Consider the following 25925-nt stretch of genomic DNA (forward strand, 5'->3'; position numbering starts at 1 on the left):
CGCCCGTTTTTCGACGCCGGCGCCCGTTTTTGACGCTGGCGTCCGTTTTTCGAAAAAAAAATTTTTGACGCCGGCGAATTTTTTCGGCGAATTTTCGCGGGCGTTTCGCGAATTTATTCGCTGGACGCGAATCGCGCAAATTCGCCGCGAATTCGCGCCTGGCGAATAAATTCGCCCATCACTATTCAGTAGATGTTTAATTTCAAATTTAAAGTTTCTTAACCACAGTCATATATAAGAGTTACATCGCTCAGAGAGTTGCATTGATGTGCTGACCCACTCTAATGATTCTTCATGGGAACACACAAAGGATGCAACAGGTGCTAAAGCTTTATGAAACCATGGCATTCACTCATCAGCTGGTTTGGAAAAAAAGCTTGTCATTGATTGCTGGGCTAATAGTGGGACTTTTTCACTGTCCCCTTATTCCTTGTGTGTATCATTTTATAATATGATACCATTAACCTAGACATTCAAACAGTGGGTAAATTTGAACCCTGCAGCTCAAATGGACGAAAATATATTTTTATACCTAGTACCCGTAAGGGTCATTTACATTTACCCGGTGTCAAGTGTTAGTGCGCTAAGGGAAGCAAGAACATTGGCAACCCATGGAAAGCTTCACTCTGCCCCAGTGGTGTAACTAGGAGACCACAGACCTGGGTGCAAAACCTGCACCCACCCACCCCCTATCTGCCCCTGCTGCAGTGTTGAAAATGCAAAAAACGGACAATTGCAACTTTTCAATGACCCCTTTAAATGTAAATAACGCCTTGCAACACTTATGGAACATTTCAGTGGGTACATAGGGTTGCGTATCATTTACATCGACAGCTGGAATGGAAAGAAAGATCACTTGTGTGAAACGCTAATGAAGCAGCTCAATTAGTTTCAAATATCCTATGTCCTGTAAAGGCAAAAAAATGTTTACATGCATACCAAAATACTCTATCACTCAGCAACAACTTGTCTTTACATACAAGAAGGACTTCAAGAGCAATAAAAAAAACTGTTAAATCTAACTGGTGCATGGTGATGTCATCAACTATTATCTGTCCTTAGTGATGTCACATTCTTGACTCATTGAAACATGGGAGTATGTTGTAAAATACAAGGACCAGAATTCCATGACTTGTATAAAAGCACGTGTGCATGTTGTGTCAGGCCTTTATATGGCCACGGAACTCTTTGGTGGAGTGTTGCTGTGAGATAAGGTGGGAACCGGTGACAGCAAAAATCCTCCTTTGTTAAAGGGCACCTGTCACCTTAAGAAATCATTCCAAATGTATTTCTATTGTGCTTGTCAAGAAATTTAAAATTTAATTATACTACTTAAAATATTTAAATTGTGTTTTCTTCAGTCTTAGAATTATACAGTTACAGCAAGCAGGCAGCTGCCATTTTGTGAACACTATTATTAAAGCAAGCTTTGCATTATGCCAAAATCTTGTTTATGTGCCAAAATAGGGGACTTGATGAACATTCCCATGCACTGGCTACACAGTTAGATGGTGAGGTGGGAGGGTGAATGAGAGGAGGACAGTGATATGTAGGAAGTGCAGAATGGAAAGTTGTTGCCTGCCCTGCCTCTATGCCTAAGGCAAAGAGGAAGGGTAGGCAATATACGATTGACAGCTGAGATTTTAATTGCCTTTTATAACAGGTATGAATGTTGAATGAACAAAATCGGGAAATCTAGAATTTTTGTAATCCTGCCTTTAGCTGGTGGGCCCCAGGCATTCTAGGGGGCTACATTTTCTCCATCTCAACCCAGTGTGCATTACATTCATATGAAATTAATTCTGCATTATAGCACTGCTGTATGTGATGGTGCCTTAAATAAGAATATCAAAGACTGAGTGTTATATGTAATTTTGGGCATTTGTGCTTTATGGTGTAAGTTTAACCCCAAAGTTACAAATTCAAACAGTGCTGCAATAATGTGCATATGCTCTAACAATGTATGTATTTATATCAAATGCCCCATGAGGTTAAATATGTAACTCTCTAAGCACTTGCATTAGGTGTAATGTAAACAGTAAAACACCACCGTGTTTGTGCATTCTGATTAGCTCATTGTACATGGCTGCAGAGTTTCCAGTTGCCCAATAGTAGAGGAGCACAGCATTACATATCAATTTGTTAGATTGGAGAGTGTAACTTTACTGCATTAAAATGTCAGAATTTGATAACTATAGTCCCCGAGTCCATTCATACAGGACACGGTCCAGATAATAACTGAGGCTAATCTTTATAGGTCATTTAGGGCAAGACAGATTGGGGTGTGGGTACTGTACTCTTCTGAACATGTCTGCCCATGTACCCATTTGTCCCCATGTGATCGAATCATTAGCACATGGTCAAAGTGACCGAATCAAGCTCTATGGTCCGTTCACTGTGTGCCCACATTGGGTAAAGATCTGCTCCAAACAAGCTGTATTTGTCTGTACAGCCATGATCTCCCTGATGAAATGAAGTTATATTATTTAATATAATGGGGCTTAGAAGAAAGAAAAGTCACAAACAGGTCGTCAAGTGCCATAAGGCAACTGATATACAAAGCTGTAAGAAAAATACAGAAATATATCCTAGCGAAATCACTGCTACACACAACAAGAATAACACACCAACGGGGGAATGTAATAAAAGTCAGTAATGGAAAAACGATTAGCGACCACTTCCGACAGTGGAAGGCTGTTTGTGAATTTTATGGTTTGCGCAGTAAATGTAATAAAACTTCTTACTGAAAAAGTTGTTATGTTTGCTCCAAAAGATTACGACACCTTCAAGCGCTTCTTAAGAGTGCGCAATTAACATTCGCAATTACAATTCACAATGAAATAACCATTTAAGGAGCAATATTACATTGCGAGATGTGGATTTTTATTCTTATTGGTGCGAATTATTTTGCTATTTGCGACTTTTATTATACTCCCCTGCAAAAGCCGTAGCCGCATTGCTTTATTATACTGTGTGGTACAGAGCATTTCCCTTATGTATTCACTGTAATCCAACCTTATAAATAAACCAAAGACTGCCTAGTTACGTTTCACTTTGTTCCCTTCTAATTAGTAGCAAAGTGCTGAACTGGTGTTACAAGACATTCTGTTAAGTACAATGAGGAATTAATCATTGGCACTTGAAGATCATAATTATTCACTACCTAAAGCTTCCATGTAAGCTCTTAATAATGGCTACATAGATAAATCTAAACAAATCACTTGACTGAAAACCACTGGGCATGATAAGCTACAGAACTATTTCTCACCATAATTCATATAAAGATACATTCGTATAAAGATTTCAAAAGATAAACCTGAAAACAGACGTTTTAGAGAAACTACAAGATTTGTTTTTGGTCTGCTGCACTCTGTATAGTCTATACACAGTTATCAATATTTAGACCCATATACCTAAATCTTAGCATTATGCACATTATTTATAATTCCAGGCATTGCCCTAGTAAACGGCATGGCAAACATCTGAGCACATTTACCTGTATATCATCCCAGTCTCGGCTCTCACCGTGTCCTTAAGAGACAGTCCATGGACACTTGCAAATCTCTCCAAGTACTTCTGCTCCATCGCAGTATTGAATCTCATTGCCCAACACTGATGTGGGAGGCAGACTTTGGGGGCTGCAGTTTTCGCTTTTAGCCTTGCAGAAGTTTCATTGGGTTTCTGCCCCCCAATCTTAGGGTTCGGAATATCAGTGTACGTAGGCTTGTAAAGATACATTTTGTGCAGTTCAGTAAGTGAACTCCCTTAGACCTTTCTCTTTGTTTTCAGACGACTGCTCTCGCTATTCCACTATTCTTGGAAGACAAGCCTGTTGCTTTTTTGATTTCCCTTACCAGATGTAAGAGTAGGGATGCAAACTTCTCTAATGGATATCATGGGAATATCAGACAACCCTTCTCTCTCTCTCAGTGGGATTAGTTGCCACTGTAACATTTTTATTAAAGAGATCATGTTATGGCCCCCTGCCAGATAAAACTTATTTTCTGTGTTCACTTGATCCCTGGTCTGGTTTTGACAATGTGGATAAGGTTTTCCCCCTTGGGACATATTGCTTTTCCCATGCCCTTATATTTAGGAAAGCAAAAACATTTTGACAGGATACAGTCCAAATACTTGTTCTCATCTATTTACAGCACTTACTCAAACAAGCAACTAAAGGGCAGACAACTACTGCAAGGACAATGCGTGTGGCCAACAGACAAAAGAAATGAGATGTCTGCCATAGAAACGACACTTTTGACATTTTCATAACATAAAAAGGAAAACTGAGCAGATGAAGGAAAACTAATTTACTGGCCAAAGCCCATGGAAGGCATTGCTGCACAGTTGGGAATTCCAATCAATGATATCCTGATACCAACTAGAGCAGATTGAGGACGCTACTTGTGACTGCTTATAATCCAGTGTCAGTGTTGGTGGATCAGCATCTCAGAACTAAAACTCACAGCACCCTCCTGGGACTTACTGCTCAGAGACACTGAAGGTCTATAAGTTTGACGTCTTCGATCTAAATAATCACAAGGAGGCAGCAGTTGTTGACACATGAAAACACATAATTAATAATACATATTGTATATTCAGAAAAATACTTATATACCTACAGTATATTATACTATATACTTATACTTAGACAACCATACTGGTCCCTAGCATAAGGAATGTTGTAGAGACATGCTTATATTTGAAGCAAGAAAATGAAGCTCACTTTGCACTCTATTAGATTCTCAGAGCCTCTGTGCTTTTCAATGTTCACTTAAACCCTCACAAACATCTCCACCTTTCGTTAACACCATTATTCTTATCCTTTCACCCCTGTCCTCTCAGTTATTCACCCTTTTGCTCATTTGGGCTCCCAGGAATTTTATTTGCATGCCTCATGTAAGACGATTCAGCACCAGGATCATCATGGAAAAACTGGAAAAGGATGGGACATTAACCAAAAAATAACAAGACTGATTAGTAAATCAAATACTATTATGTTTTTAATTTTTTAATCATAGTCATGTATACATGTATACACATTAGGAAACTGAACTAGTAGGTGTTTGGAGAGCAGTAAAAATACAGAATGCAAAATCCTGCTAGAACAAGCCTGTTATCCAGTAGGTAGTCATCTGGTGAACACCAGTTCAATGGCAAACCAATAAATACTGTATATCATGCAAATGTTTGCTTTTAGTAACAATGTGTTTCTTCTGGGGTCTAGTACTGTTGCTATATTTTGGACCCCCTGTAGCAACCAAAACTCACTTTCTTTGGAAGAATTGGGAAAAATCTCCCCCTGCTCTGATGCCTATTGTTATGTTTTGGTAGCCGAGGATTAGTAACGTATAACAGTGCTTTATTAGCAGTCTCATGCAGCCATTACACAACAGTAACTTCCAACTCTTAAGCAGTATTGATAGTATTATGTATACACAATATAACTCATGTGCACAGTGACACCTGCAGGCCATTTGTATAAACGCCACACCCATGATAAGACTTATCGTAGCTGCATAGGGCCCAGAGTAATCCAGGTCCTGGTGTGATCACACCGTGGTAGTTATGCCACTGCTGATATTTTTCACAGATTCTTGGAGGGTGGGCAGCACCTGTAGGTGAGTAGGCCACCATTCAAGTTTATGGAGGGCTGCCCAGTTCAGAACTGCCTGCCCTGTTTTCCAAATTAAGAAAACCGGGCAAGACTCTCCTAGATTGATGTGACGATTGGCCAATCACCGATCTCCATATCATAGTCCTTCCCAATGATATCACTGGCCCGCCCAATGACATCACAACTCTGCTCCATTATGTCATTGCCTGCACCCTACCCGGCTTTCAGGACAGGGAAAAGGTGACAACCCAACTAGTACCTAGAACCCGTAATTGTCCTCTGTGTTATAAGCAACATTTGCGTAATGACCAACTTCAGATAAATAGAGTTTCAAGTTCTTTGCCTGATTTACTGCTGAAACCCTAATTTAACATACATCCATCTGTAATAATTCCACCACAAGATCTTAGCCTAGTGTCAAATAAGGCTTTTTCTCCACTGCACATTGGCTGCTGTCCAGCCTAATTTTAATGTGCATAGGCAGGTATGTTTTTCAGTGCACACAGTGAGCAGATTTTAGTATAATATTGCATATATTCTGCTCTGTGCATGTGCCACTAGAGTGTTTGTGGGTGATCTGGAAGAGAATTAACAGTTAGCAAGCATGGCTGAATTGTTATGCTTCTTACAACAAGCAGAGAAATAAGACATAACATCCCATCCTGACTCTTCCCAGAATGCAACGATTAAAAGAAAACTCTATAGGCCTACAATAACACGAATGCTGGTGGAACTAAACAACAGTGTAACACATCACATCACAAGTTGTATAAGTGAAAAGGTTGTTGTTGCTGACAGTGTACACTCAGTATATTTGCCTTTTGAAAAAGCCAAAGCGAAATGTGCGTCAAGGCAGCAGACAGACTCTTTTGATTTTAATAATTCACTGGATGGTGTGGTGGGATTAAAGCTACAAATTTTTTTTTTTTTAAAAAAATATCTTCTCAGACTTTTTCTTACCTATTTTCTATTCTAAGGGCTGTGAGGTTTGCAGTGTTGTAGGTTATAGTAGCCTCTTCAAAGGAATTTAGAAAGGTAAAATTTGAGACCGCAGCCTCGCAGTACCTGTCCTTTTCCATCTTTGTGGTGCTCCGAGGGACCCAGAAAAAATAAGAGCTAGATCTTGGGAGCAACTCCACCCTCTATACAATTTTTTCACCTTTCTTTAACTACATAGAAGGATGAAATGAAATCCTGGGTTATTTGTCTAGAATTATAACGGATCGATTAATTCTTTTTTTAAAAAATAATACTAGAATCAACCAATTTGTACAAATCCTCATATATCGTGTACCTTCATTAATTAAGTCATCAAATTGATTAACTGCATAAGTCACTTTATAATTTAAAATTCAGTAAATTAAGAATTTTATTAGAATAACCAATTGCACAAGTCACTTTATACACTGTGCACTAGATGCGTTATTACATTTAAATTTAGAGATTATTTGCACAAGTCACTTTATAATCTATGAATTGATCCAAACAATCAAATCATCATTTTTAGCTAGCAATTAATTGAAGTCATTACATAGTATCAGTACTTAGAATGAATTAATTCAATCAGAGTGGTATTAAGAATTAACGGGGATTAAATATAAGTGTTATTAACTGTTAAAGTGTTGCCAATCAAATTGTTTTAGAAATAAAGATAATTAAACAAATAAGAAGGTTTAGAACAAATTATTTGTAAACCCATATGGTGATTATTACACGTGGCACTTTATATTGATTACACACTTGGTTCTAGTTTATTTAACTAAATTTTCACTTCGAGCAACATTGTATATAATATTTATGTAACCTAGTTTTATCAGTTCATCATTGAGGTTCACAACAAAGTATCAATTGGGGACCTGAAGTGGAAAAGGTTACTTTATTTTGCTAAACAAGTGGAAACGAAGTAACAATTATAACTGAGACAAATTTATACCTGGGAAAGTGTGTATTACCTATAAGAGGGGTTTGGAGAAGTCTATATAGTCACAAACAAGGTTTCTTTTATTTTCCAAATTTTGATATTATTCCTTGAGTGTCTAGAGAGTATTATATATATATTAAGATTCAACCCCTTCTTCCAATAAAAAAAAAAGTGTACACACAGTAGTCCAACAGTATGATGTGCCTGTCAGTGCTCCCTAAAGTCAAGACAGATGCTGGAGGAGGAAACAACTGCCTGCTGACGCAGTCCAAGCTTCTCACATAGGCTCTCCTTTAACCTATTCCTGAACACTCCCTTCCCAATTCTGATGTACAATCACCTCAGGGCTGTAGTTCACACTATTGTTGGGACAACAGGCTGTCCGTGCTCACTAGCCCTCTCTATCTTTCACTACTAAGTGAACTCACTGTTCTCTAATATCCACTAGTTAACACTCACAGCACCAACTTTTCCAAGGGTCTTGCCACTTGGTCTGCCCCTGCTTCTTGATGTTACAGGCCAAAAAGAGGAAATACCTAAGCAAGGTACTGTCTTATATAGGCTTACAGATGGGTGCCATCTACTGGCTGCGTTGCAGCATTACAACTATTTACATTATAAAATAAATTATTTTATTTCACTTCAGTTCACACTTCACCCTCCTGAAAACCAGACATGTCCATGTGTCTGTTAATTAAATTTTATTCTATCTCCTTACAAGCTTTTCTCAGCAAGTTTTGTTTTACACAACATAATGAATATGCCCCTAAAAGTGTGTATTTTGAAATCTATCTTCCTGCATGTCTGTTTCTGACAATTACACCCAGGGTTTGTGTGGCAGTGCGTCATTGGTGCATTCAGGTCAGGTCTGGACTGAGAATTAAAATAGGCCCTGGCATTTCAGGTACACAGAGGACCAATCATCCCATGCAGAGGCCCTAAAAGCCCCACCAGCCCATGTAATGCTGACTTTCTATGGCACCTTATAGCAGCCCCTCTTGCATTTGCCAGAGCCCTCAGATTGCCAGTCCGGGCCTGATTCAGGTTATAGAGTATAATCCATACAAGGCTGAAATCAATCTGTGAAAGTGATTTGTGAACATCCTGCATGTCCCACTTACTGTCTGAAATTGCTGCTGTCTCAGACCATGCTAAAAGCAAAATGCTGGGCTTTACTAAATCCCCAGGAAGCAGATGATTAACATACAGCACAGATTAGCTTGGCCAAACAAGCCTCAGCCTTGTGTTTTATTGCATCCAATTCAAGGGAGTGATGACAACAACATTTTACACTTAGCTTTTAGCCTGTTTTTAGCACAGTCACAAAACAATGGACTCAAAGACATTCATCTGTCCTAATGACATAACTATGATACTGTTATAAGTAACTTTCTCCTGCAACATGGGGGAATAGATTTTGGAAAAAAATCAGTTGTTAGTACACAAAACTGCAGGTTCATATGCAAAATACATAAAATTACTTAAGGAAAGGGAAGCAAGGTCAAAGCTCACCAGCAACCCTAGGTGGGCAGAAAACCCCAGAGACAAATCTGCACCCCTGTGGCACTTTTTCAGCAAACTGCCAGGGTTAAGCTTGAATGAAACACAATTTTTGCCTGCTGGCTCAACAATAATCTTTGTACCAGACATAATCCATAATCAACAGATATGATCTCAAACATATGTATATTGCATCATTGCTGTAACAGATTGCCCTAGAAAAGATTAGTCACATGGTCATGCTCTGAATTATTCAACATGTTCTGTATGATGACAAACATTTGTACACATATTTCATACCATTGCAACCATAATCTTTGTTAACTAGCACATCTCCACAATAGAGAATGGGTACGTTCTGACTGCAACTTGGTGCTCAGCTTCCAGTTCAGTTAGAGGTATAGGACCTGTTATCCAGAATGATTGCATCTTGGATAAGGGGTCTTTCCATAATTTGGAAATTCATACAGTAAGTCATCTACTGTACACATTAGCTAAACCCAATATGATTGTTTTCCCACAAATCCTATATACTAACCGAAGGCCTATCTATGTCCCGAGTGGAGGGGAGGCAGATACGCACGCAACTTCGGTTAGGATCTATGAGATGCGCGCGCAACTTCAGCCGAAAGACATAGATGCGGCCTTCGATTAGCAGATGTGCTGGAAGGTTAGGATCAGAACAGGTTAGGATCGGGGAGGCAGATGCGCTGGAAGGTTAGGATCTAGGGAGGCAGATGCGCTCACCGTCTCCTTCTGCCTCCCGCCGCCTCTTCTTTCCTGCTCACTCAGGCGGCGACCGCTGGAAGGTTAGGATCTAGGGAGGCAGATGCGCTCACCGTCACACTAGGGGAACCGGTTGCGTACCTGCACGAAAGTCTGTATAAGCGTCGGCCATCTTGCTACTCCTCTGCGACTTTGTCATCCGCCCACTGCCAAATCCGCCCACTAAAGTCTGTATAAGCGTCGGCCATCTTGCTACTCCTCTGCGAGTTTGTCATCCGCCCACTAAAGTCTGTATAAGCATCGGCCATCTTGCTACTCCTTTGCAAGTTTGTCTAATGGCGGCGCTAGCGTCACTCTAGGAGGGGAACCGGTTGCGTACCTGCACGAAAGTCTGTATAAGCGTCGGCCATCTTGCTACTCCTCTGCGACTTTGTCATCCGCCCACTGCCAAATCCGCCCACTAAAGTCTGTATAAGCGTCGGCCATCTTGCTACTCCTCTGCGAGTTTGTCATCCGCCCACTAAAGTCTGTATAAGCGTCGGCCATCTTGCTACTCCTTTGCAAGTTTGTCTAATGGCGGCGCTAGCGTCACTCTAGGAGGGGAACCGGTTGCGTACCTGCGTGGGTGGCCATTTTTAGCAAAACGGGCTATATTATCTCCAAAAAATATTGATGTTGACATGATAAACAACCAAGTGATTGCATTACTTCCTGGACAAAGCTGTGTCTTTCTGAGTACTGACTGTATTGATTCTGAAGACGAAAGTGAGAAACTTAACTTCCCATTAGAATATTTAAACACTATCAACAATGCTGGATTACCACAACACAATCTTATACTCAAAGTAGGAACAATAGTCATGCTGTTAAGAAACCTTAAGGGTAGGGGCACACGGCGCGATTTCGCCGCGATTCTGCGCTAAGCGAGTTGTCGCTGCGTTTTTTAAGCCGAAATAGCTTTGCTAACTTTGGCGCTGGCGTCAATGCAAATCGCGGCGAAATCGCTGCGCTAATTCACACGCGGCGATTCGTTTTCTATTGTCGTCCGAAGTTGCCTCGCTGAGCGTTTCCGGGCGACAGTAGAAAAAGAATCGCCGCGTGTGAATTAGCGCAGCGATTTCGCCGCGATTTGCATTGACGCCAGCGCCAAAGTTAGCAAAGCTATTTCGGCTTAAAAAACGCAGCGACAACTCGCCCAGCGCAGAATCGCGGCGAAATCGCGCCGTGTGCCCCTACCCTAACACTAAGCAAGGTTTATGTAACGGTACACGGTTGGTTGTGAAGAGCATGAGACAAAATGTTATCAAGGCAGAAGTGCTTACAGGATCCCATAGCGGTGATACTGTTTTGATTCCCAGAATTGACCTTACCAGTTCTGACCAGGAATTACCTTTTAAACTTAAACGACGACAATTCCCCATTAAGGCTGCATTTGCCATGACAATCAACAAATCACAAGGACAAACATTGGATAAAGTCGGCATTTACCTATCTGAGCCTGTGTTTGGTCATGGTCAACTTTATGTTGCATTTTCAAGAGTGCAGCGTTCATCTGATGTTAAAGTCAAGATTTTAAGTACAGCTCACCAGGGAGAACTCATTCAAGGACAGGAGAACATTTTCACAAAAAATGTTGTTTATAAAGAAATTTTTCAGTAACACTTTACTACCAATAAACTCAAAATTTAAGAATTCTAATAGCAGATAGGTAATAACAAGCAATAGGCACAGATTCACTCTACATCCCCACAAATTAGCGTCGCCAGTTGCTGCCTGGGGATGCCGAGTGAATCAGCACCCATCGCATTTTGCTGCCTCACTGTTGTTACCATTCTTTCATTAACGATTCTTTAGAGAATCGGGGGTTTACTGGTTAGGACTAATTATATCTTAGTTAGAATCAAGTATAATGTAGTGTTTTATTATTACAGTACAAAGAACATTTTTTAAATATTTAATTAAAATAGAGTCTATGGGAAACGGATAACAGTGGGTTTCTGGATAACGGATCCTATACTTTCTGTACTGGAAAGCAATGGCAAATGTTTAAGGTACTATCATCAAGCAACTGTTTTCTTTGCTTCTTTGACATGTTCTGTGGATAGGTGCAAGAGTAAACATGAGAGACTTATGCCGACCCTCTGAGAAGGAGAAACAGTTATTGATGTTACTTTAATGTAAAACATATCAAATCAGAATTAAAAAAAAAAAATATTCATTATTGAAAGAATACTTATTCAAAAGATGCAAAATAAGAACATTATGCACAGGCAGGAATTGCCTTAATGACAACTACTAGCACCCCCTGGAAATATCTGGAGGCTGCAGGCTGAATACCTTTGGCCTATTCAAAGGAACAGTAACATCAAAAGCTGAAATTGTTTTAAAGTAATACAAATATAATACAATGTTGTCCTGCACTGGTAAAACGGCTGTGTTTGCTACAGAAACACTACAATTGTTTATATAAATAAGCTGCTGTGTAGCCATGGGGGCAGCTATTCAAAGAAGAAAAGGCTCACGTTTAGGGATGTAGCGAACGTCGGAAAAAAAGTTCGCGAACATATTCGCGAACTTGCGTCAAAAATGCGAACGGTTCGCGAACGTCGCGAACCCCATAGACTTCAATGGGAAGGCGAATTTTAAAAGCTAGAAAAGACATTTCTGGCCAGAAAAATGATTTTAAAGTTGTTTAAAGGGTGCAACGACCTGGACAGTGCCATGCCAGAGGGGGATCAAGGGCAAAAATGTTTCTAAAAAATCCATTGTTGACACAGCGCTGCGTTTTGTGCTGTAAAGGGCAGAAATCACACTACATTTCTAAACCTGTGTAATAAAATGCTTTAAAACGTCCGGCGTCTACATGCCAATCAAGTCGTGTAAAGGTTACAGCCTGTTCACACGCAAAGACGAAACGCGGTGCTTACTGCAACGCAAAAAGACGCAAAGAGCTTTAATGAATGATACCGTTAAGTGAGCAAATAATAGTTTTTAATTACTAGTTGCTTGTCACCTCCAGGATGTTCGTCCTGTTGGTGGCAATATTTCTGTAGTGGTGTGTTTAGCAGTCACCGTGCTTGTGCGCACGTGCACTGTCAGGCAGAAGTAATTCAATGTACAGTGAAGTGAACCAAAAAACACTGATTCTGCAGTGTGGGCCCAGTTTTGGTCTACTTTATTGATCACCTGCGGTGACCATAAAAGATGCGATTTTGCCACTGTTGCAGAACCCTGAAAAATTAGGCATGTGTACTTTCCTGAAAAATTATGTTTTTTTTGTCGCAGCCACTGAACCAGAAGTCCAGAAACAATATGCCATATAAATGCTGAAAATATTCATTTTTTTGTCACAGCCACTGAAGCACAGAGGCCAGAAAAAATATGCCATATAAATGCTGAAAATATTCATTTTTTTGTCACAGCCACTGAAGCACAGAGGCCAGAAAAAATATGCCATATAAATGCAGAAAATATTCTGTTTTTTTTGGTCGCAGCCACTGAAGCACAGAGGCCAGAAAAAATATGCCATATAAATGCTGAAAATATTCATTTTTTTGTCACAGCCACTGAAGCACAGAGGCCAGAAAAAATATGCCATATAAATGCTGAAAATATTCTGTTTTTTTTGGTCGCAGCCACTGAAGCACAGAGGCCATAAAAAATATGCCATATAAATGCTGAAAATATTCTGTTTTTTTTGGTCGCAGCCACTGAAGCACAGAGGCCAGAAAAAATATGCCATATAAATGCTGAAAATATTCATTTTTTTGTCACAGCCACTGAAGCACAGAGGCCATAAAAAATATGCCATATAAATGCTGAAAATATTCAATTTTTTTGTCACAGCCACTGAAGCACAGAGGCCAGAAAAACTCAGGATTTACCTGGATTCAAATTAAACCAGTAGGGTTTGCACCCTAGTTTGTAACGGTGGTGGAGGGAGGAGGACGCTAAAGGACAGCTGTATGTGGAGTCATGAGGCGTGCAGAGAAGGACAGCTGCATGGGGAGTCAGAATCAGAAACTCAGCACAAGTCTTCCGGCGTGCAGTAACCCTCCGAGATCCACCCCTCATTCATTTTAATAAAGGTCAGGTAATCCACACTTTTGTGACCTAGGCGAGTTCTCTTCTCAGTTACAATCCCTCCTGCTGCACTGAAGGTCCTTTCTGAGAGGACACTTGAGGCGGGGCAAGACAAGAGGTTCATGGCAAATTGTGACAGCTCTGGCCACAGATCAAGCCTGCGCACCCAGTAGTCCAGGGGTTCATCGCTCCTCAGAGTGTCGATATCTGCAGTTAATGCCAGGTAGTCCGCTACCTGCCGGTCGAGGCGTTCTTTGAGGGTGGATCCCGAACGGTTCTGCCGCTGCCTTGGACTGAAAAACATTTGCATGTCTGACGTTACAGAGTGGCCAAAGTGCTTTGTCCTTGCAGGTGCGCTCGTGGCAGGATTACTGGCACCTCTGCCCCTGGAATGTTGATGAGTTCCTGAAGTGACATCACCCTTAAAAGCATTGTACAACATGTTTTGCAGGCTGGTTTCTAAATGCAGCATCCTTTCAGACTTGTGGTATGTTGGTAACATTTCTGCCACTTTATGCTTGTACCGAGGGTCTAGTAGAGTCGCGACCCAGTACAGGTCCTTCTCCTTAAGCCTCTTGATACGGGGGTCCTTCAACAGGCATGACAGCATGAAAGACCCCATTCTCACAAGGTTGGATGCAGAGGTATCCATCTCCGCTTCCTCGTTATCAAGGACTGCATCATCCACGGTCTCCTCCCCCCAGCCACGTACAAGACCAGGGGTCCCCAAAAGGTCACCACTAGCCCCCTGGGAAGCCTGCTCCTGTTGGTCCTCCTCCTCCACAAAGCCACCTTCCTCCTCTGACTCCACTTCTGACACCTCTCCCTGCGTTGCAGCAGGTGCCTGGGTTCGTTCTGGTGATTCCGACCAGAAATCGTGCGCTTCCTGCTCCTCGTCACGCTGGTCTACAGCCTCATCTGTCACTCGTCGCACGGCACGCTCCAGGAAGAAAGCGAAGGGTATTAGGTCGCTGATGGTGCCTTCGGTGCGACTGACCATATTTCTAACCTCTTCAAAAGGGCGCATGAGCCTGCAGGCATCGCGCATAAGCACCCAGTAACGGGGTAAAAAAATCCCCAACTCTGCAGATCCAGTCCTACCACCCAGTTCAAACAGGTATTCGTTGACGGCTCTTTGTTGTTGCAGCAGACGTTCCAACATGAGGAGCGTTGAATTCCAGCGAGTCTGGCTGTCGCAAATCAAACGCCTGACTGGCATTTTGTACCGCTGCTGAATGTCAGCAAGGCGTGCCATGGCTGTGTAGGACCGTCTGAAATGGGCCGACACCTTCCTGGACTGCCTGAGAACGTCCTGGAATCCTGGGTACTTTGAGACAAAACGTTGTACTATTAAATTCAGAACATGTGCCATGCAGGGCACATGTGTTAAATTGCCCAGTCTCAGTGCTGCCAACAGATTGCTTCCATTGTCACACACCACTTTTCCGATCTTCAGTTGGTGTGGGGTCAGCCACCGATCGGCCTGTGACTGCAGAGATGACAGGAGTACAGATCCGGTATGGTTTTTGCTTTCCAGGCACGTCATCCCCAAGACAGCATGACAACGGCGTACCTGGCACGTCGAATAGCCTAGGGGGAGCTGGGGGTGCACAGGTGTGGAGGAGGAGGACCCAGCAGCAGAGGACGAAGAAGAGGAAGAAGACGAGGTAGAGAGCGAAGGAGGAGTAGAGGTGGTGGCAGAACCGCGTGCAATCCGTGGCGGTGACACCAACTCCACTGTCGTTGTTGAGCTACACATTCCCTGCTTCCCAGCCATTACCAAGTTCACCCAGTGGGCAGTGTAGGTGACATACCTGCCCTGACCATGCTTGGAGGACCATGCGTCAGTAGTCATATGGACCTTTGGCCCAACACTAAGTGACAGAGATGCGGTGACTTGGCTCTGCACATGGTGGTACAGGTGTGGTATTCCCTTTTTTGAAAAAAAATTGCGGCTGGGTACCTTCCACTGCGGTGTCCCAATTGCTACAAATTTGCGGAAGGCCTCAGAGTCCACCAGCTGGTATGGTAAAAGCTGGCGGGCTAAGAGTGCGGACAAGCCAGCTGTCAGACGCCGGGCAAGGGGGTGACTAGCAGACATTGGCTTCTTACGCTCAAACATGGCCCTCACAGAAACTTGGCTGGGGGCAGATGACTGGGAATGGGAACTGGTGGTCAAGGTGGAAGGCGGAGTGGAGGGTGGTTCAGACGGGTGAAGGACAGCAGAGGTAGAGCAGTAAGATGCTGGACCAGAAGGAGGGTGGCTTTTAGTTTGCCTGTTGCCTTTGAGGTGTTGCTCCCAAAGTGCTTTGTGCTTGCCGTTCATGTGCCTTCGCATAGAAGTTGTACCTATGTGGCTGTTGGGCTTCCCAAGACTCAGTTTCTGACTGCACTCATTGCAAATCACAACGCTTTTGTCAGAGGCACACACATTAAAAAATCCCACACTGCTGACCTTTTTGAGGCTGGCAATCTGGCGGTAACAGTAGAAGTCGGCGGCGTTGGCGGCAATGGCGGGTGCGTTGGCCGGCTGACCACAGGTGCCGATACATGTTGTTGCCCTACTGTTCCCTGTGAGCTGTCCTCCCTGCTTCTTCTAAGTCTTATTCTCCTCCTGCCTCTCTGACTCTCCGTCTCTCCATCTGAACTATCCTCCTCTTCCTCTCTTCTACTGGGCACCCATAAAACATCAATCTCCTCATCCTCATTCTCCTCAGATGCATCAATTTCTTCTAACAGCTCACAGAAGGAAGCAGCAGCGGGGACCTCCTCGTCATCACTCATTATGTCCATCTCTGTTGTGTTCTCTGCCAGAATTAAATCTGGTGTAACGTCCTCATCTCCTTCATCTTCTTCTGCCAATAATGGTTGCGCATCACTCAGTTCAAGAAACTCATGTGAAAATAACTCCTCTGACTCCAGTGAAGAAGGGGCGCCGGTGGTGGAGGAAGTGTTACGTGGGGTGCCCATAGCAGTGGAGGATGAGGATGTTGTGGTAAAGTTAGAAACGGTAGAGGATGGGGTGTGCTGTGTAAGCCAGTCAACTACCTCTTCAGCATTTTGGGAGTTCAGGGTCATTGCCTTTTTAAAACTGGGCAATTTCCTAGGGCCACAGGATAGCATAGCAGCACGGCCCCTTGTGCCTCTGCGTGGCGGCCTGCCTTTGCCTGGCATTATTTTTAAAACAACAACAACAACAACTCAGGTGGTGTTTCTAGAGACGGTATTATTATTGATATTTAGACAGAATGTGAACAAGCTCACACAGCTAGATGGGAGTTGTTTGAAAATGAAGAAGAAGAACACACTGGGCAAACAAGGCCTACAAGGTCAACGTATACACTACTACAGCAGTGGATACGGAATATATTATTGCTGCCTGAAAAACGTCACTCGGGTGGTGTTTCTAGAGACGGTATTATTATTGATATTTAGACAGAATGTGAACAAGCTCACACAGCTAGATGGTTGTTGTTTGAAAATGAAGAACACACTGAGCAAATAATGCCTACAAGGTTAACGTATACACTACTACAGCAGTGGATACGATATATATGATTGCTGCCTGAAAAACGTCACTCGGGTGGTGTTTCTAGAGACGGTATTATTATTGATATTTAGACAGAATGTGAACAAGCTCACACAGCTAGATGGTTGTTGTTTGAAAATGAAGAACACACTGAGCAAATAATGCCTACAAGGTTAACGTATACACTACTACAGCAGTGGATACGATATATATGATTGCTGCCTGAAAAACGTCACTCGGGTGGTGTTTCTAGAGACGGTATTATTATTGATATTTAGACAGAATGTGAACAAGCTCACACAGCTAGATGGTTGTTGTTTGAAAATGAAGAACACACTGAGCAAATAATGCCTACAAGGTAAACGTATACACTACTACAGCAGTGGATACGGAATATATTATTGCTGCCTGAAAAACGTCACTCGGGTGGTGTTTCTAGAGACGGTATTATTATTGATATTTAGACAGAATGTGAACAAGCTCACACAGCTAGATGGTTGTTGTTTGAAAATGAAGAACACACTGAGCAAATAATGCCTACAAGGTTAACGTATACACTACTACAGCAGTGGATACGATATATATGATTGCTGCCTGAAAAACGTCACTCGGGTGGTGTTTCTAGAGACGGTATTATTATTAATATTTAGACAGAATGTGAACAAGCTCACACAGCTAGATGGTTGTTGTTTGAAAATGAAGAACACACTGAGCAAATAATGCCTACAAGGTTAACGTATACACTACTACAGCAGTGGATACGGAATATATTATTGCTGCCTGAAAAACGTCACTCGGGTGGTGTTTCTAGAGACGGTATTATTATTGATATTTAGACAGAATGTGAACAAGCTCACACAGCTAGATGGTTGTTGTTTGAAAATGAAGAACACACTGAGCAAATAATGCCTGCAAGTGCACTACTATTGGTGCACTACTATGAAGAACAGCAACAGCACTGTACACGTTAAAGAACAGTAAGATAAGTAAAAGAAAAAAAAAATATATGTATATTAAAAAAAATATTTTTCTCGGGTTGGTGCTGCTGAACTACTAGGAGCAGCACAGTAGCACACCAGTCCCACTCCCCAACACTGCTAGACTAATAGCACTGGGCTTATAGTAGCAACTAGCAAAGTAAAAAAACAAAAAAGAAAATAAAAGCAGTCCTTACAAGGACTATTGGGTTATTACAGCAGTCAGCAGATGAGATCAGAAGAGATCAGTGCCCACAGCAGGCAGCTACATACAGAGCACTGCAGTAGAAGGTAGATTACTAGCCAGCAAAGCTACCCTAAAATGTCCCTCAAATCCCTGCAGACTTCTATCCCTCCAATACAGAGCAGTATCAAGTAGATTACTAGCCAGCAAACTTACTATCAACTGTCCCTCAAAGAAATCAGTGAAATCAGTAACAGCTCTCTCCCTACACTAGCTCTTGCAAGCACACACAGGCAGAATGAAAAAACGCTGCAGGGCTTCAGTTTATATATGGAAGGGGAGTGGTCCAGGGGGTGTGGGGGTGGTCCAGGAGGGAGAGCTTCCTGATTGGCTGCCATGTATCTGCTGGTCTGGGGTGAGAGGTCAAAAAAAAGCGCCAGGTAAGGCGAACCCAAAATGGCGAACGTCGCGCGACGTTCGCGAACATTCGGCGAGCGCGAACAGCCGATGTTCGCGCGAACAAGTTCGCCGGCGAACAGTCCGCGACATCCCTACTCACGTTACACAGCAGATAAGCTCTGTAGAACATAATGGTGTTATCTGCTATCCACTATTTATCTTGAACCATTTAGCCTTTTTTTCAATTTCCACAATTACTACACAGCCGCTTGTTTACTATATAAACTATACAGTGTTTCTGAAGCAAACAGATCAGTTTAACCAGTGCAGGGCAACAGTACATGATATTTTCATTACTTTAAAACACCTTCTTTTTTTGTGTAGTTGTTCCTTTATCACAGCAAGACTGGAAAATCTCTTCATGATAAAACCTACTGAAAACAATAGTAGTTCCACTTCTCATATAAAGGAAATGATGAATCGTACCCCAGCATCAACCATCAATTGTTAGAGACTATACCCAAACATGTCTGGCTTTATTATAGAAATGACGGCGGTGCTTACAAGAATTTATTCAGCAGTTGATGTTTTATTGTTTTCTAACAAGTTAGGTGTCAGGAATACTAATTAGTTGAAATACAAAGGAATTGTGACTTTGCTGTGTAAGCCGATAAGGATAATTCCTGTAATAGTTCAAAATCTGCTTGCTAGACAGTGCCTGGGACCAGTGGTCCTTTAATGAATGACTTGACAGTAACATGAGGGTGATGCTTCTCTGTAATGGGTGCTTAGGGTTAGGTTCTGGGTGAGAAGCAGACACAGCTGTGTGATATTTGCAGAGCTTAGTTTGTTTGTTTTTAGCCTTGGTCACTCAGCTACAATCCTGAGAGATGTTTATCTAGAACTATTATTTTTGCATCATTTAAAACTATTTCATTTATATCAGTTTTGAAGAAGAAATACAAATAGACATTGTGCTATATTTCAGAGGCCATAGCTAGAAGAGCATATGGTAGGGAGTTATTTACTATAATCCAAAAATGTCTCACTATTTTCGTAAAATCACTTCAACCAAACAGCTGGTCACATTTCTACCTTATTTCTCAATAAATTTACTAGAAACAATCTGGTGCAGGAAAAGACTCAATAAAACCGTAAACAAAATCGGAATTGTATGATTTTTTCAGAATTGTATGAAACCCAGCACAGATCAGGATATATTCCAATTGTAAACCGGATATCCGCCATTGACTTCTACATGACCTCGGCAGGTATGAGATGGAGTACTTTTTTTTTCCGACTCATCAGCATTGCTGTTTAATAAAAAAAATTTAAATCATTTTTATTAACACTACACATTTTTTAGAACATTTAATGCCCATGTGTACTAAGCCCCTTATCCAAAAACCTACAAATTATTGAAAGGCCCTATCCCACAGACTCAATTTTAATCAAATAATTTATATTTTTTAAAAATGATTTCCCTTTTCACTTTAATAATTAAACAATCACGTGTACTTATAATAAATTCATAATTATAGGAAAAACAAACCCTATTTAATTAATATTTAAATTATTTTTTAGCAGACTTAAAGTATGGTAATCCAAATTATGGAAAGATCCTAGTTCCAGTGCATTCTGGATAACAGGTCCCATACATGCAGCATCAAACTCACTAACAATACACTTATTTTTATCATCCTTCCCCAATAAAATTCATTAATAGATATGGGTCATGTTAAAAACGTCAAGCCTTATTCATAAATGTAAGTACGTTGTACTATTTAAGGTGCAAGTTGGCATGATTTTACCCAAAATGCAGAATTTCCCCTGTAATTCTATCATCGTTGAGTTTACCATTGTTTGCTCTTCTAATCGAATTGAACGCAATTGCAGTGAAAACCTTCCGTGTTGGGATGTCATCATTCTCAGTAGGGATGCATTGAATCCAGGATTCTGCCTTTTTCAGCAGGATTCGGATTTGGCCGGGGAGGGAAATCACGTGACTTTTTGGCACAAAACAAAGAAGTAAAAAAAAAATTCCGCTTCCCACCCCTAATTTGCATATGCACATTAGGATTCGTATTCGGTTCGGTATTCGGCCAAATCTTTCACGGAGGATTCAGGGGTTCAAATAGTGGATTCGGTGCATCCCTAATTCTCAGTGCCTGTTGTCAAATTGATTCTTTAGGTAAGTACACATTTATTAATTCAGGCCACTCTGGTAACCCTAGAGCTACTGCCACCTTCCAGCTGGCGGTAGCTCCAGGCTTTCCCTGCATATGCATAGTATGCGAGATTTATTCAAACATATGCATGTGTACTGAGCAGCTTTAGATACAAGTACCTTTAATGGATGGCACCAATTTGCACATTGACTATGGCCATATTGTGCTTCATTAATGAGATCTTACATCACCTTTCACCCACCAGACAGGTTTTTGGTGTTATTTCAACATTCTCCAGGGGTTCTTGTGAAAAAAACATAATGCAATGCATAATGTGGCTTGGCAATAACATTGCTGGACAAGAAATTCCATCATCGATACCTGGCAATATAATCAGAGTTGCATGGAAGATTGCCACTCTTAACATAAAACGTAATGCAGATATGCTCAGTTGGACCAGAGTGCCATATTGGTAAGTCTGGCTGCCTGGTAGCGTGAAATGAGACAGCAATACAGTAATGAAGCTGTTAATATTATCAGGTCTATTTATAGGGAGCTGAAGCCATCACTCGAAATCACATATAAGCGCAAGGGCTTCAGGGTATAAGATGACTGACAACTCACATGCTCGGCTCTGACTCATTCGCTGATACAATGACCTTATGCACCATGACAGTAACTTCAGTATGTGGCACTAGAAATCCATCTCCTTAACAGGTTAAAGGTGAACTATGCCTATTTCCTTGTCAACAGCCAATTAATCATGTTTTGATAAACTCATGCACAGGGATAGAGCTAATGATACATTATGTTGGCAGTGCTATTCTAAGCATATTATTGTGCAGTTGTAAGAATTAAAACTTTCAATTCATGAATCCTGTACTACAATTCTACATAACATCATTTCAACACACGCCATTGCGTGTTATTAAATCTATTCAGTTTATATTCTGCTCTTATATCAGAGGATTTCCTTCCCCTGCAGATGAACATTTGCTGAGGCCCCCATAAAATCCTGGATTATCCAAAATAGCAGAACAACATTTATTCCAAATGTTATTTTAATTGCAGTTTAGACCACACCATTCTTCTATAGGCGCCACTGTTTCTTGACATTTGTCTTAGATTTGTAAACCCTTGTGGGATGTCTCTGCCTTCTGTTATTGGCATGTCAGAATGGCAACTCATTGGCTATACCTACATTATGTTGTTGAACTACAACTGGTAGTTTCCTCTGAAGTTATGAGTAACAAATAGCAGTTATGGATAAATATGCCAGCTAAAACTGGCTCTACCCAGCCATTCATTTAAACTATTGGATTTGGAGCATAAAAGCATCACACTGCTGGGAAGGAGATCCATGGAGTGTGAAAATATTTTCTCATTATAAAAGAATACCTAGCATATTTATAGCAGACTGGTGATAGATTAAAAAAATGACTCAAGCATAAAATAATTGCTGTGTGTCTGAGGCAGACTGCTGAGCATTCAGGTCAACTTCCATCACAGATATAGAAAAAATACACCATGGAAATATGTGTCTTGCATTGCAACAATTATTCATTTAAAACAAATAAATACAATATATTTCATGTATCAGCACTGCAGAAGATGGAACTTTCTAGTGTGATTAATGGGGAAATAATTAGAGACATGACAATTCGCAAAGGCAAATGTGAACAACTGTACCATTGATCTGAGGCCCATCAAATATTTCAATAGACCATTTTCATTTCAGCAGAAGATTATGTACACTTTTAAGGAGATCTATTGATCCAGGAATCAAATGAGTAGCATGAATTTACTCATATCAGTAAAGGTTTATATACATTCATAAACATGACATTATATTGAACAAACAACATGAGTAGCCTGTACTTATACAGTTATTGATGAAGATAAAGTGCATGGCATATAGAGCATAGGGATAATGTTTCATGGTACTGCTGGTCCACCTGAAAGTATAGAAAGTAGCTATGAAAAATGGTCTTTACCTGTAGGGCATGCCAGTTCTGCAGGCAACAGTGTGCTCGTAAGACAATTCACAGGCTCTTAGGTACCAGTTGGTTTCCAGTTCATACAGAAGAGCGGTCCTCCTGGTCCTAGGCTGAACTTGCCCTGCTGCGCTGTGCCGCTTGCCTTTCCCATTTTCCGCCACACTTTTACTTCCTTTGTTTCCCAGGGAGACCACAGAGTATTTCCTCAGTTTGGCACCATCATCTGCAATTTTTCCACCAGCTGCCCCTGTACGTGCTGCCAACATTGTGTCCTGTTGCCTACCTGACACAGTCACTGTCATGAGATATAATGTACTTGGTTTTTCCCACTGCTTCTTCCTCCCTTACAGACTTACACTGGTCATGGAAAGGTAACTAGATCCCTCTTGGCTCAGTTTAACCCTTGCAGCTAAGAAAGGGCCAGCAGAACATTGTGTTGCAATGCCAATATTTAACAAGGATGGGATGAGTTTACTATACCTTCCTTTATAACCAGCTTGTAACATCAGCCTCCTTGGCACAGGCAGATTGGGAGAGATTGTAATAAAACACCATCCAGCCTAATCTTAATACAGTCCCTTCTGTTCTTCCTCTCCAACAAGCCCAACTTCCTCCTCCACCAACAGAATGTTAGAAAACAGCATCAAAATGTCATATACCCAACAGTCATGCCTTTGCTTTTGGCAATACGATAGTGGAAAAGCTGCCTTTAGTTTGTAATCATGTGTGTGCAGGAGTGGGATTAAATGTACTTAAATCAACAGTGATAAAAAAAGGGAAGGCTGATCCTTTTCATACATCCTCTTTGTATTTATGCCTGTCAGTAGAATCAGTTTTATTTCAACTGAAACAGCCTATACAGTAGTTGTATCTAGTATAAATATCTAGTTTGGATCTAGTATAGTAGTAGAGAGAACAATTTAGGTGGATCTTAGTGGGAGTGCTGATCCTATTATATTGTTCTTCTATAACAGGGGTCCCCAACCAAAGCGCCGGCTTCGCTTACATCGCAACACTTTGCCAGACGTAGATTCGCCAGGACAACACTAATTCACTAAAATCCAAAGTTGCGTCCAGGGCGTTGAACGCTGGCGAAGTAGCGCTAGCGTTACTGCGCCAAGCATAGCAAAATTACGCTAGCGTTGGCTAATTTGCAAACGCCCGGAAGTCAAAGTTCAATGGACATATATGTTGTAGCAAATATATTACACCAAGGAACCTTAATAAAATAAAATAAAGTTGTTATACTGCCCTACACATGTGCCCAGTGTATAGTTTATGTGCCATATGTTAGGAAATGTAGATGGGAAGCCTGGTACCCAAAAAAAAAAAAATGTACAATCTTTTGCAGCCTATCACCTTGAAAAACGGAAATGTCTGCAGCGTTTTTTGGAACTTAGAAAAATTTTCAACTATTTTTTGAGGAACTCCTATCTACTCTATTGCACTTCGCCAAGTCTGGCGCAAGAGGTAACGTTCAGTAAAATCCGCATCTTAGTGAATTTGCGTAGTTACGTCCATTCGCCAGAGCAAAAATTCGCCTGGCATTAGAATGTGAAGTAGCCCTACAGTCTATCTCCTTCGCTAGCGATTTTTAGCTAACGTTAGTCACTTCGCCCTTTAGTGAATATATATATATATAATACACAAAAGCCATGAATATCTTGTAAATTATATCCTTATATATGGTGAGTTCTGATGTCATCAGTTATAAACTGTGAGTTCTGATGTCATTTCTGTCACATGACTCACTGAATCTTGTGTATTATAATAAATAAAGTACCCCCAGTTTCAAAATATGAGCATATTAGAAATTATCTCGGAGTTCCATGACCTGTATAAAAAATGTTTGCTTTATTATCTAAAGCAAACATTTTTCACTTTTGCACGAATACTAGCACCATAAGTACACTAAAAAGTCGGGAGTCAGACACCTACACAAATTTAATTAATAGTATTTATTGCAACATCCTTTTTAAAACAAATGACACTTTAAAATGACACCGATTATTTTATTTTATTTGATTGGATGATTTTATATGGCACATGTCACTTTAATTCGTTTAAAAGCAGTAACCATAGATGTTGCTGATGTCACTATTCAGTGATTGGTTCACTTAGGGTATATGTATGTGATTGGATTTTCAGCACTTTGCCTTGAGAAAGTCCCAGATGGAACCGAAAACGTCACCTTGGCTGTATGTGCACTTTTTAATACACTGGAACTTGTTATAAGAAATCCCGGTGTTGCTGGTCTTGGTGAATGGTGAATGCTTTAATTAGATGGTATATACTAGTAATATAGTACACTACAGTAACCCCTAGAAATATTGCAAGGCTGTTCCTCACAGACCCCTATTTAAACAAACAGGTCCATAAGAAAAGCTCCAAGTTCGCATAAGTCATGACAAAATATTTTTCTTATTGCCTAAATGCTTTGTCGAAACCATGCTTCCATATCACGGAAAGACCCCTTATCTGGAAAACTGCCAGTGCCACAAAGCAGATAACAGATTTTACAGGTGTAGTGGAGAGGTACAGTTGCTTAGTGTTTGATTTCAATGTATTATCGACTGTTGGCTTCATTCCAGCACCCAGCTGAAATAAGCCATACAACATGCAGACATTTGTCTTATTTATTATTCATTGTTTTAATGTGTTAGCTCTCCACACCCTGCGCTTTGACATTTGTTTCAAGCTAATTAACCTTATGTGGTTTCCTTACACTTCCTTAAACACAAGAAGTTTTTATGTGCAAGCAAATGCTGAACTGTGCTTTTTATATACAGACTCAGCAATACATTCTATTGATGTTATATCCCCC

General features: G+C 41.1%; 1 protein-coding gene across 1 annotated transcript in view; it reads right to left on the reverse strand.

Annotated features, from left to right (window-relative positions):
• The window catches only part of kcnab1.S (potassium channel, voltage gated subfamily A regulatory beta subunit 1 S homeolog), a 163670-nt gene extending 159747 nt beyond the window's left edge, over nucleotides 1-3923 (reverse strand). Inside the window, exon 1 of the mRNA XM_041564918.1 lies at nucleotides 3497-3923. Coding sequence (XP_041420852.1) covers nucleotides 3497-3738 — 242 coding nt within the window. The 5' untranslated portion in view covers nucleotides 3739-3923. The remainder of the gene's footprint in view (nucleotides 1-3496) is intronic.
• Between the last annotated feature and the right edge of the window lie 22002 nt (nucleotides 3924-25925).

The sequence above is a fragment of the Xenopus laevis genome, chromosome 5S (genome assembly GCF_017654675.1).
Source record: "Xenopus laevis strain J_2021 chromosome 5S, Xenopus_laevis_v10.1, whole genome shotgun sequence".
NCBI lineage: Eukaryota > Metazoa > Chordata > Amphibia > Anura > Pipidae > Xenopus > Xenopus laevis.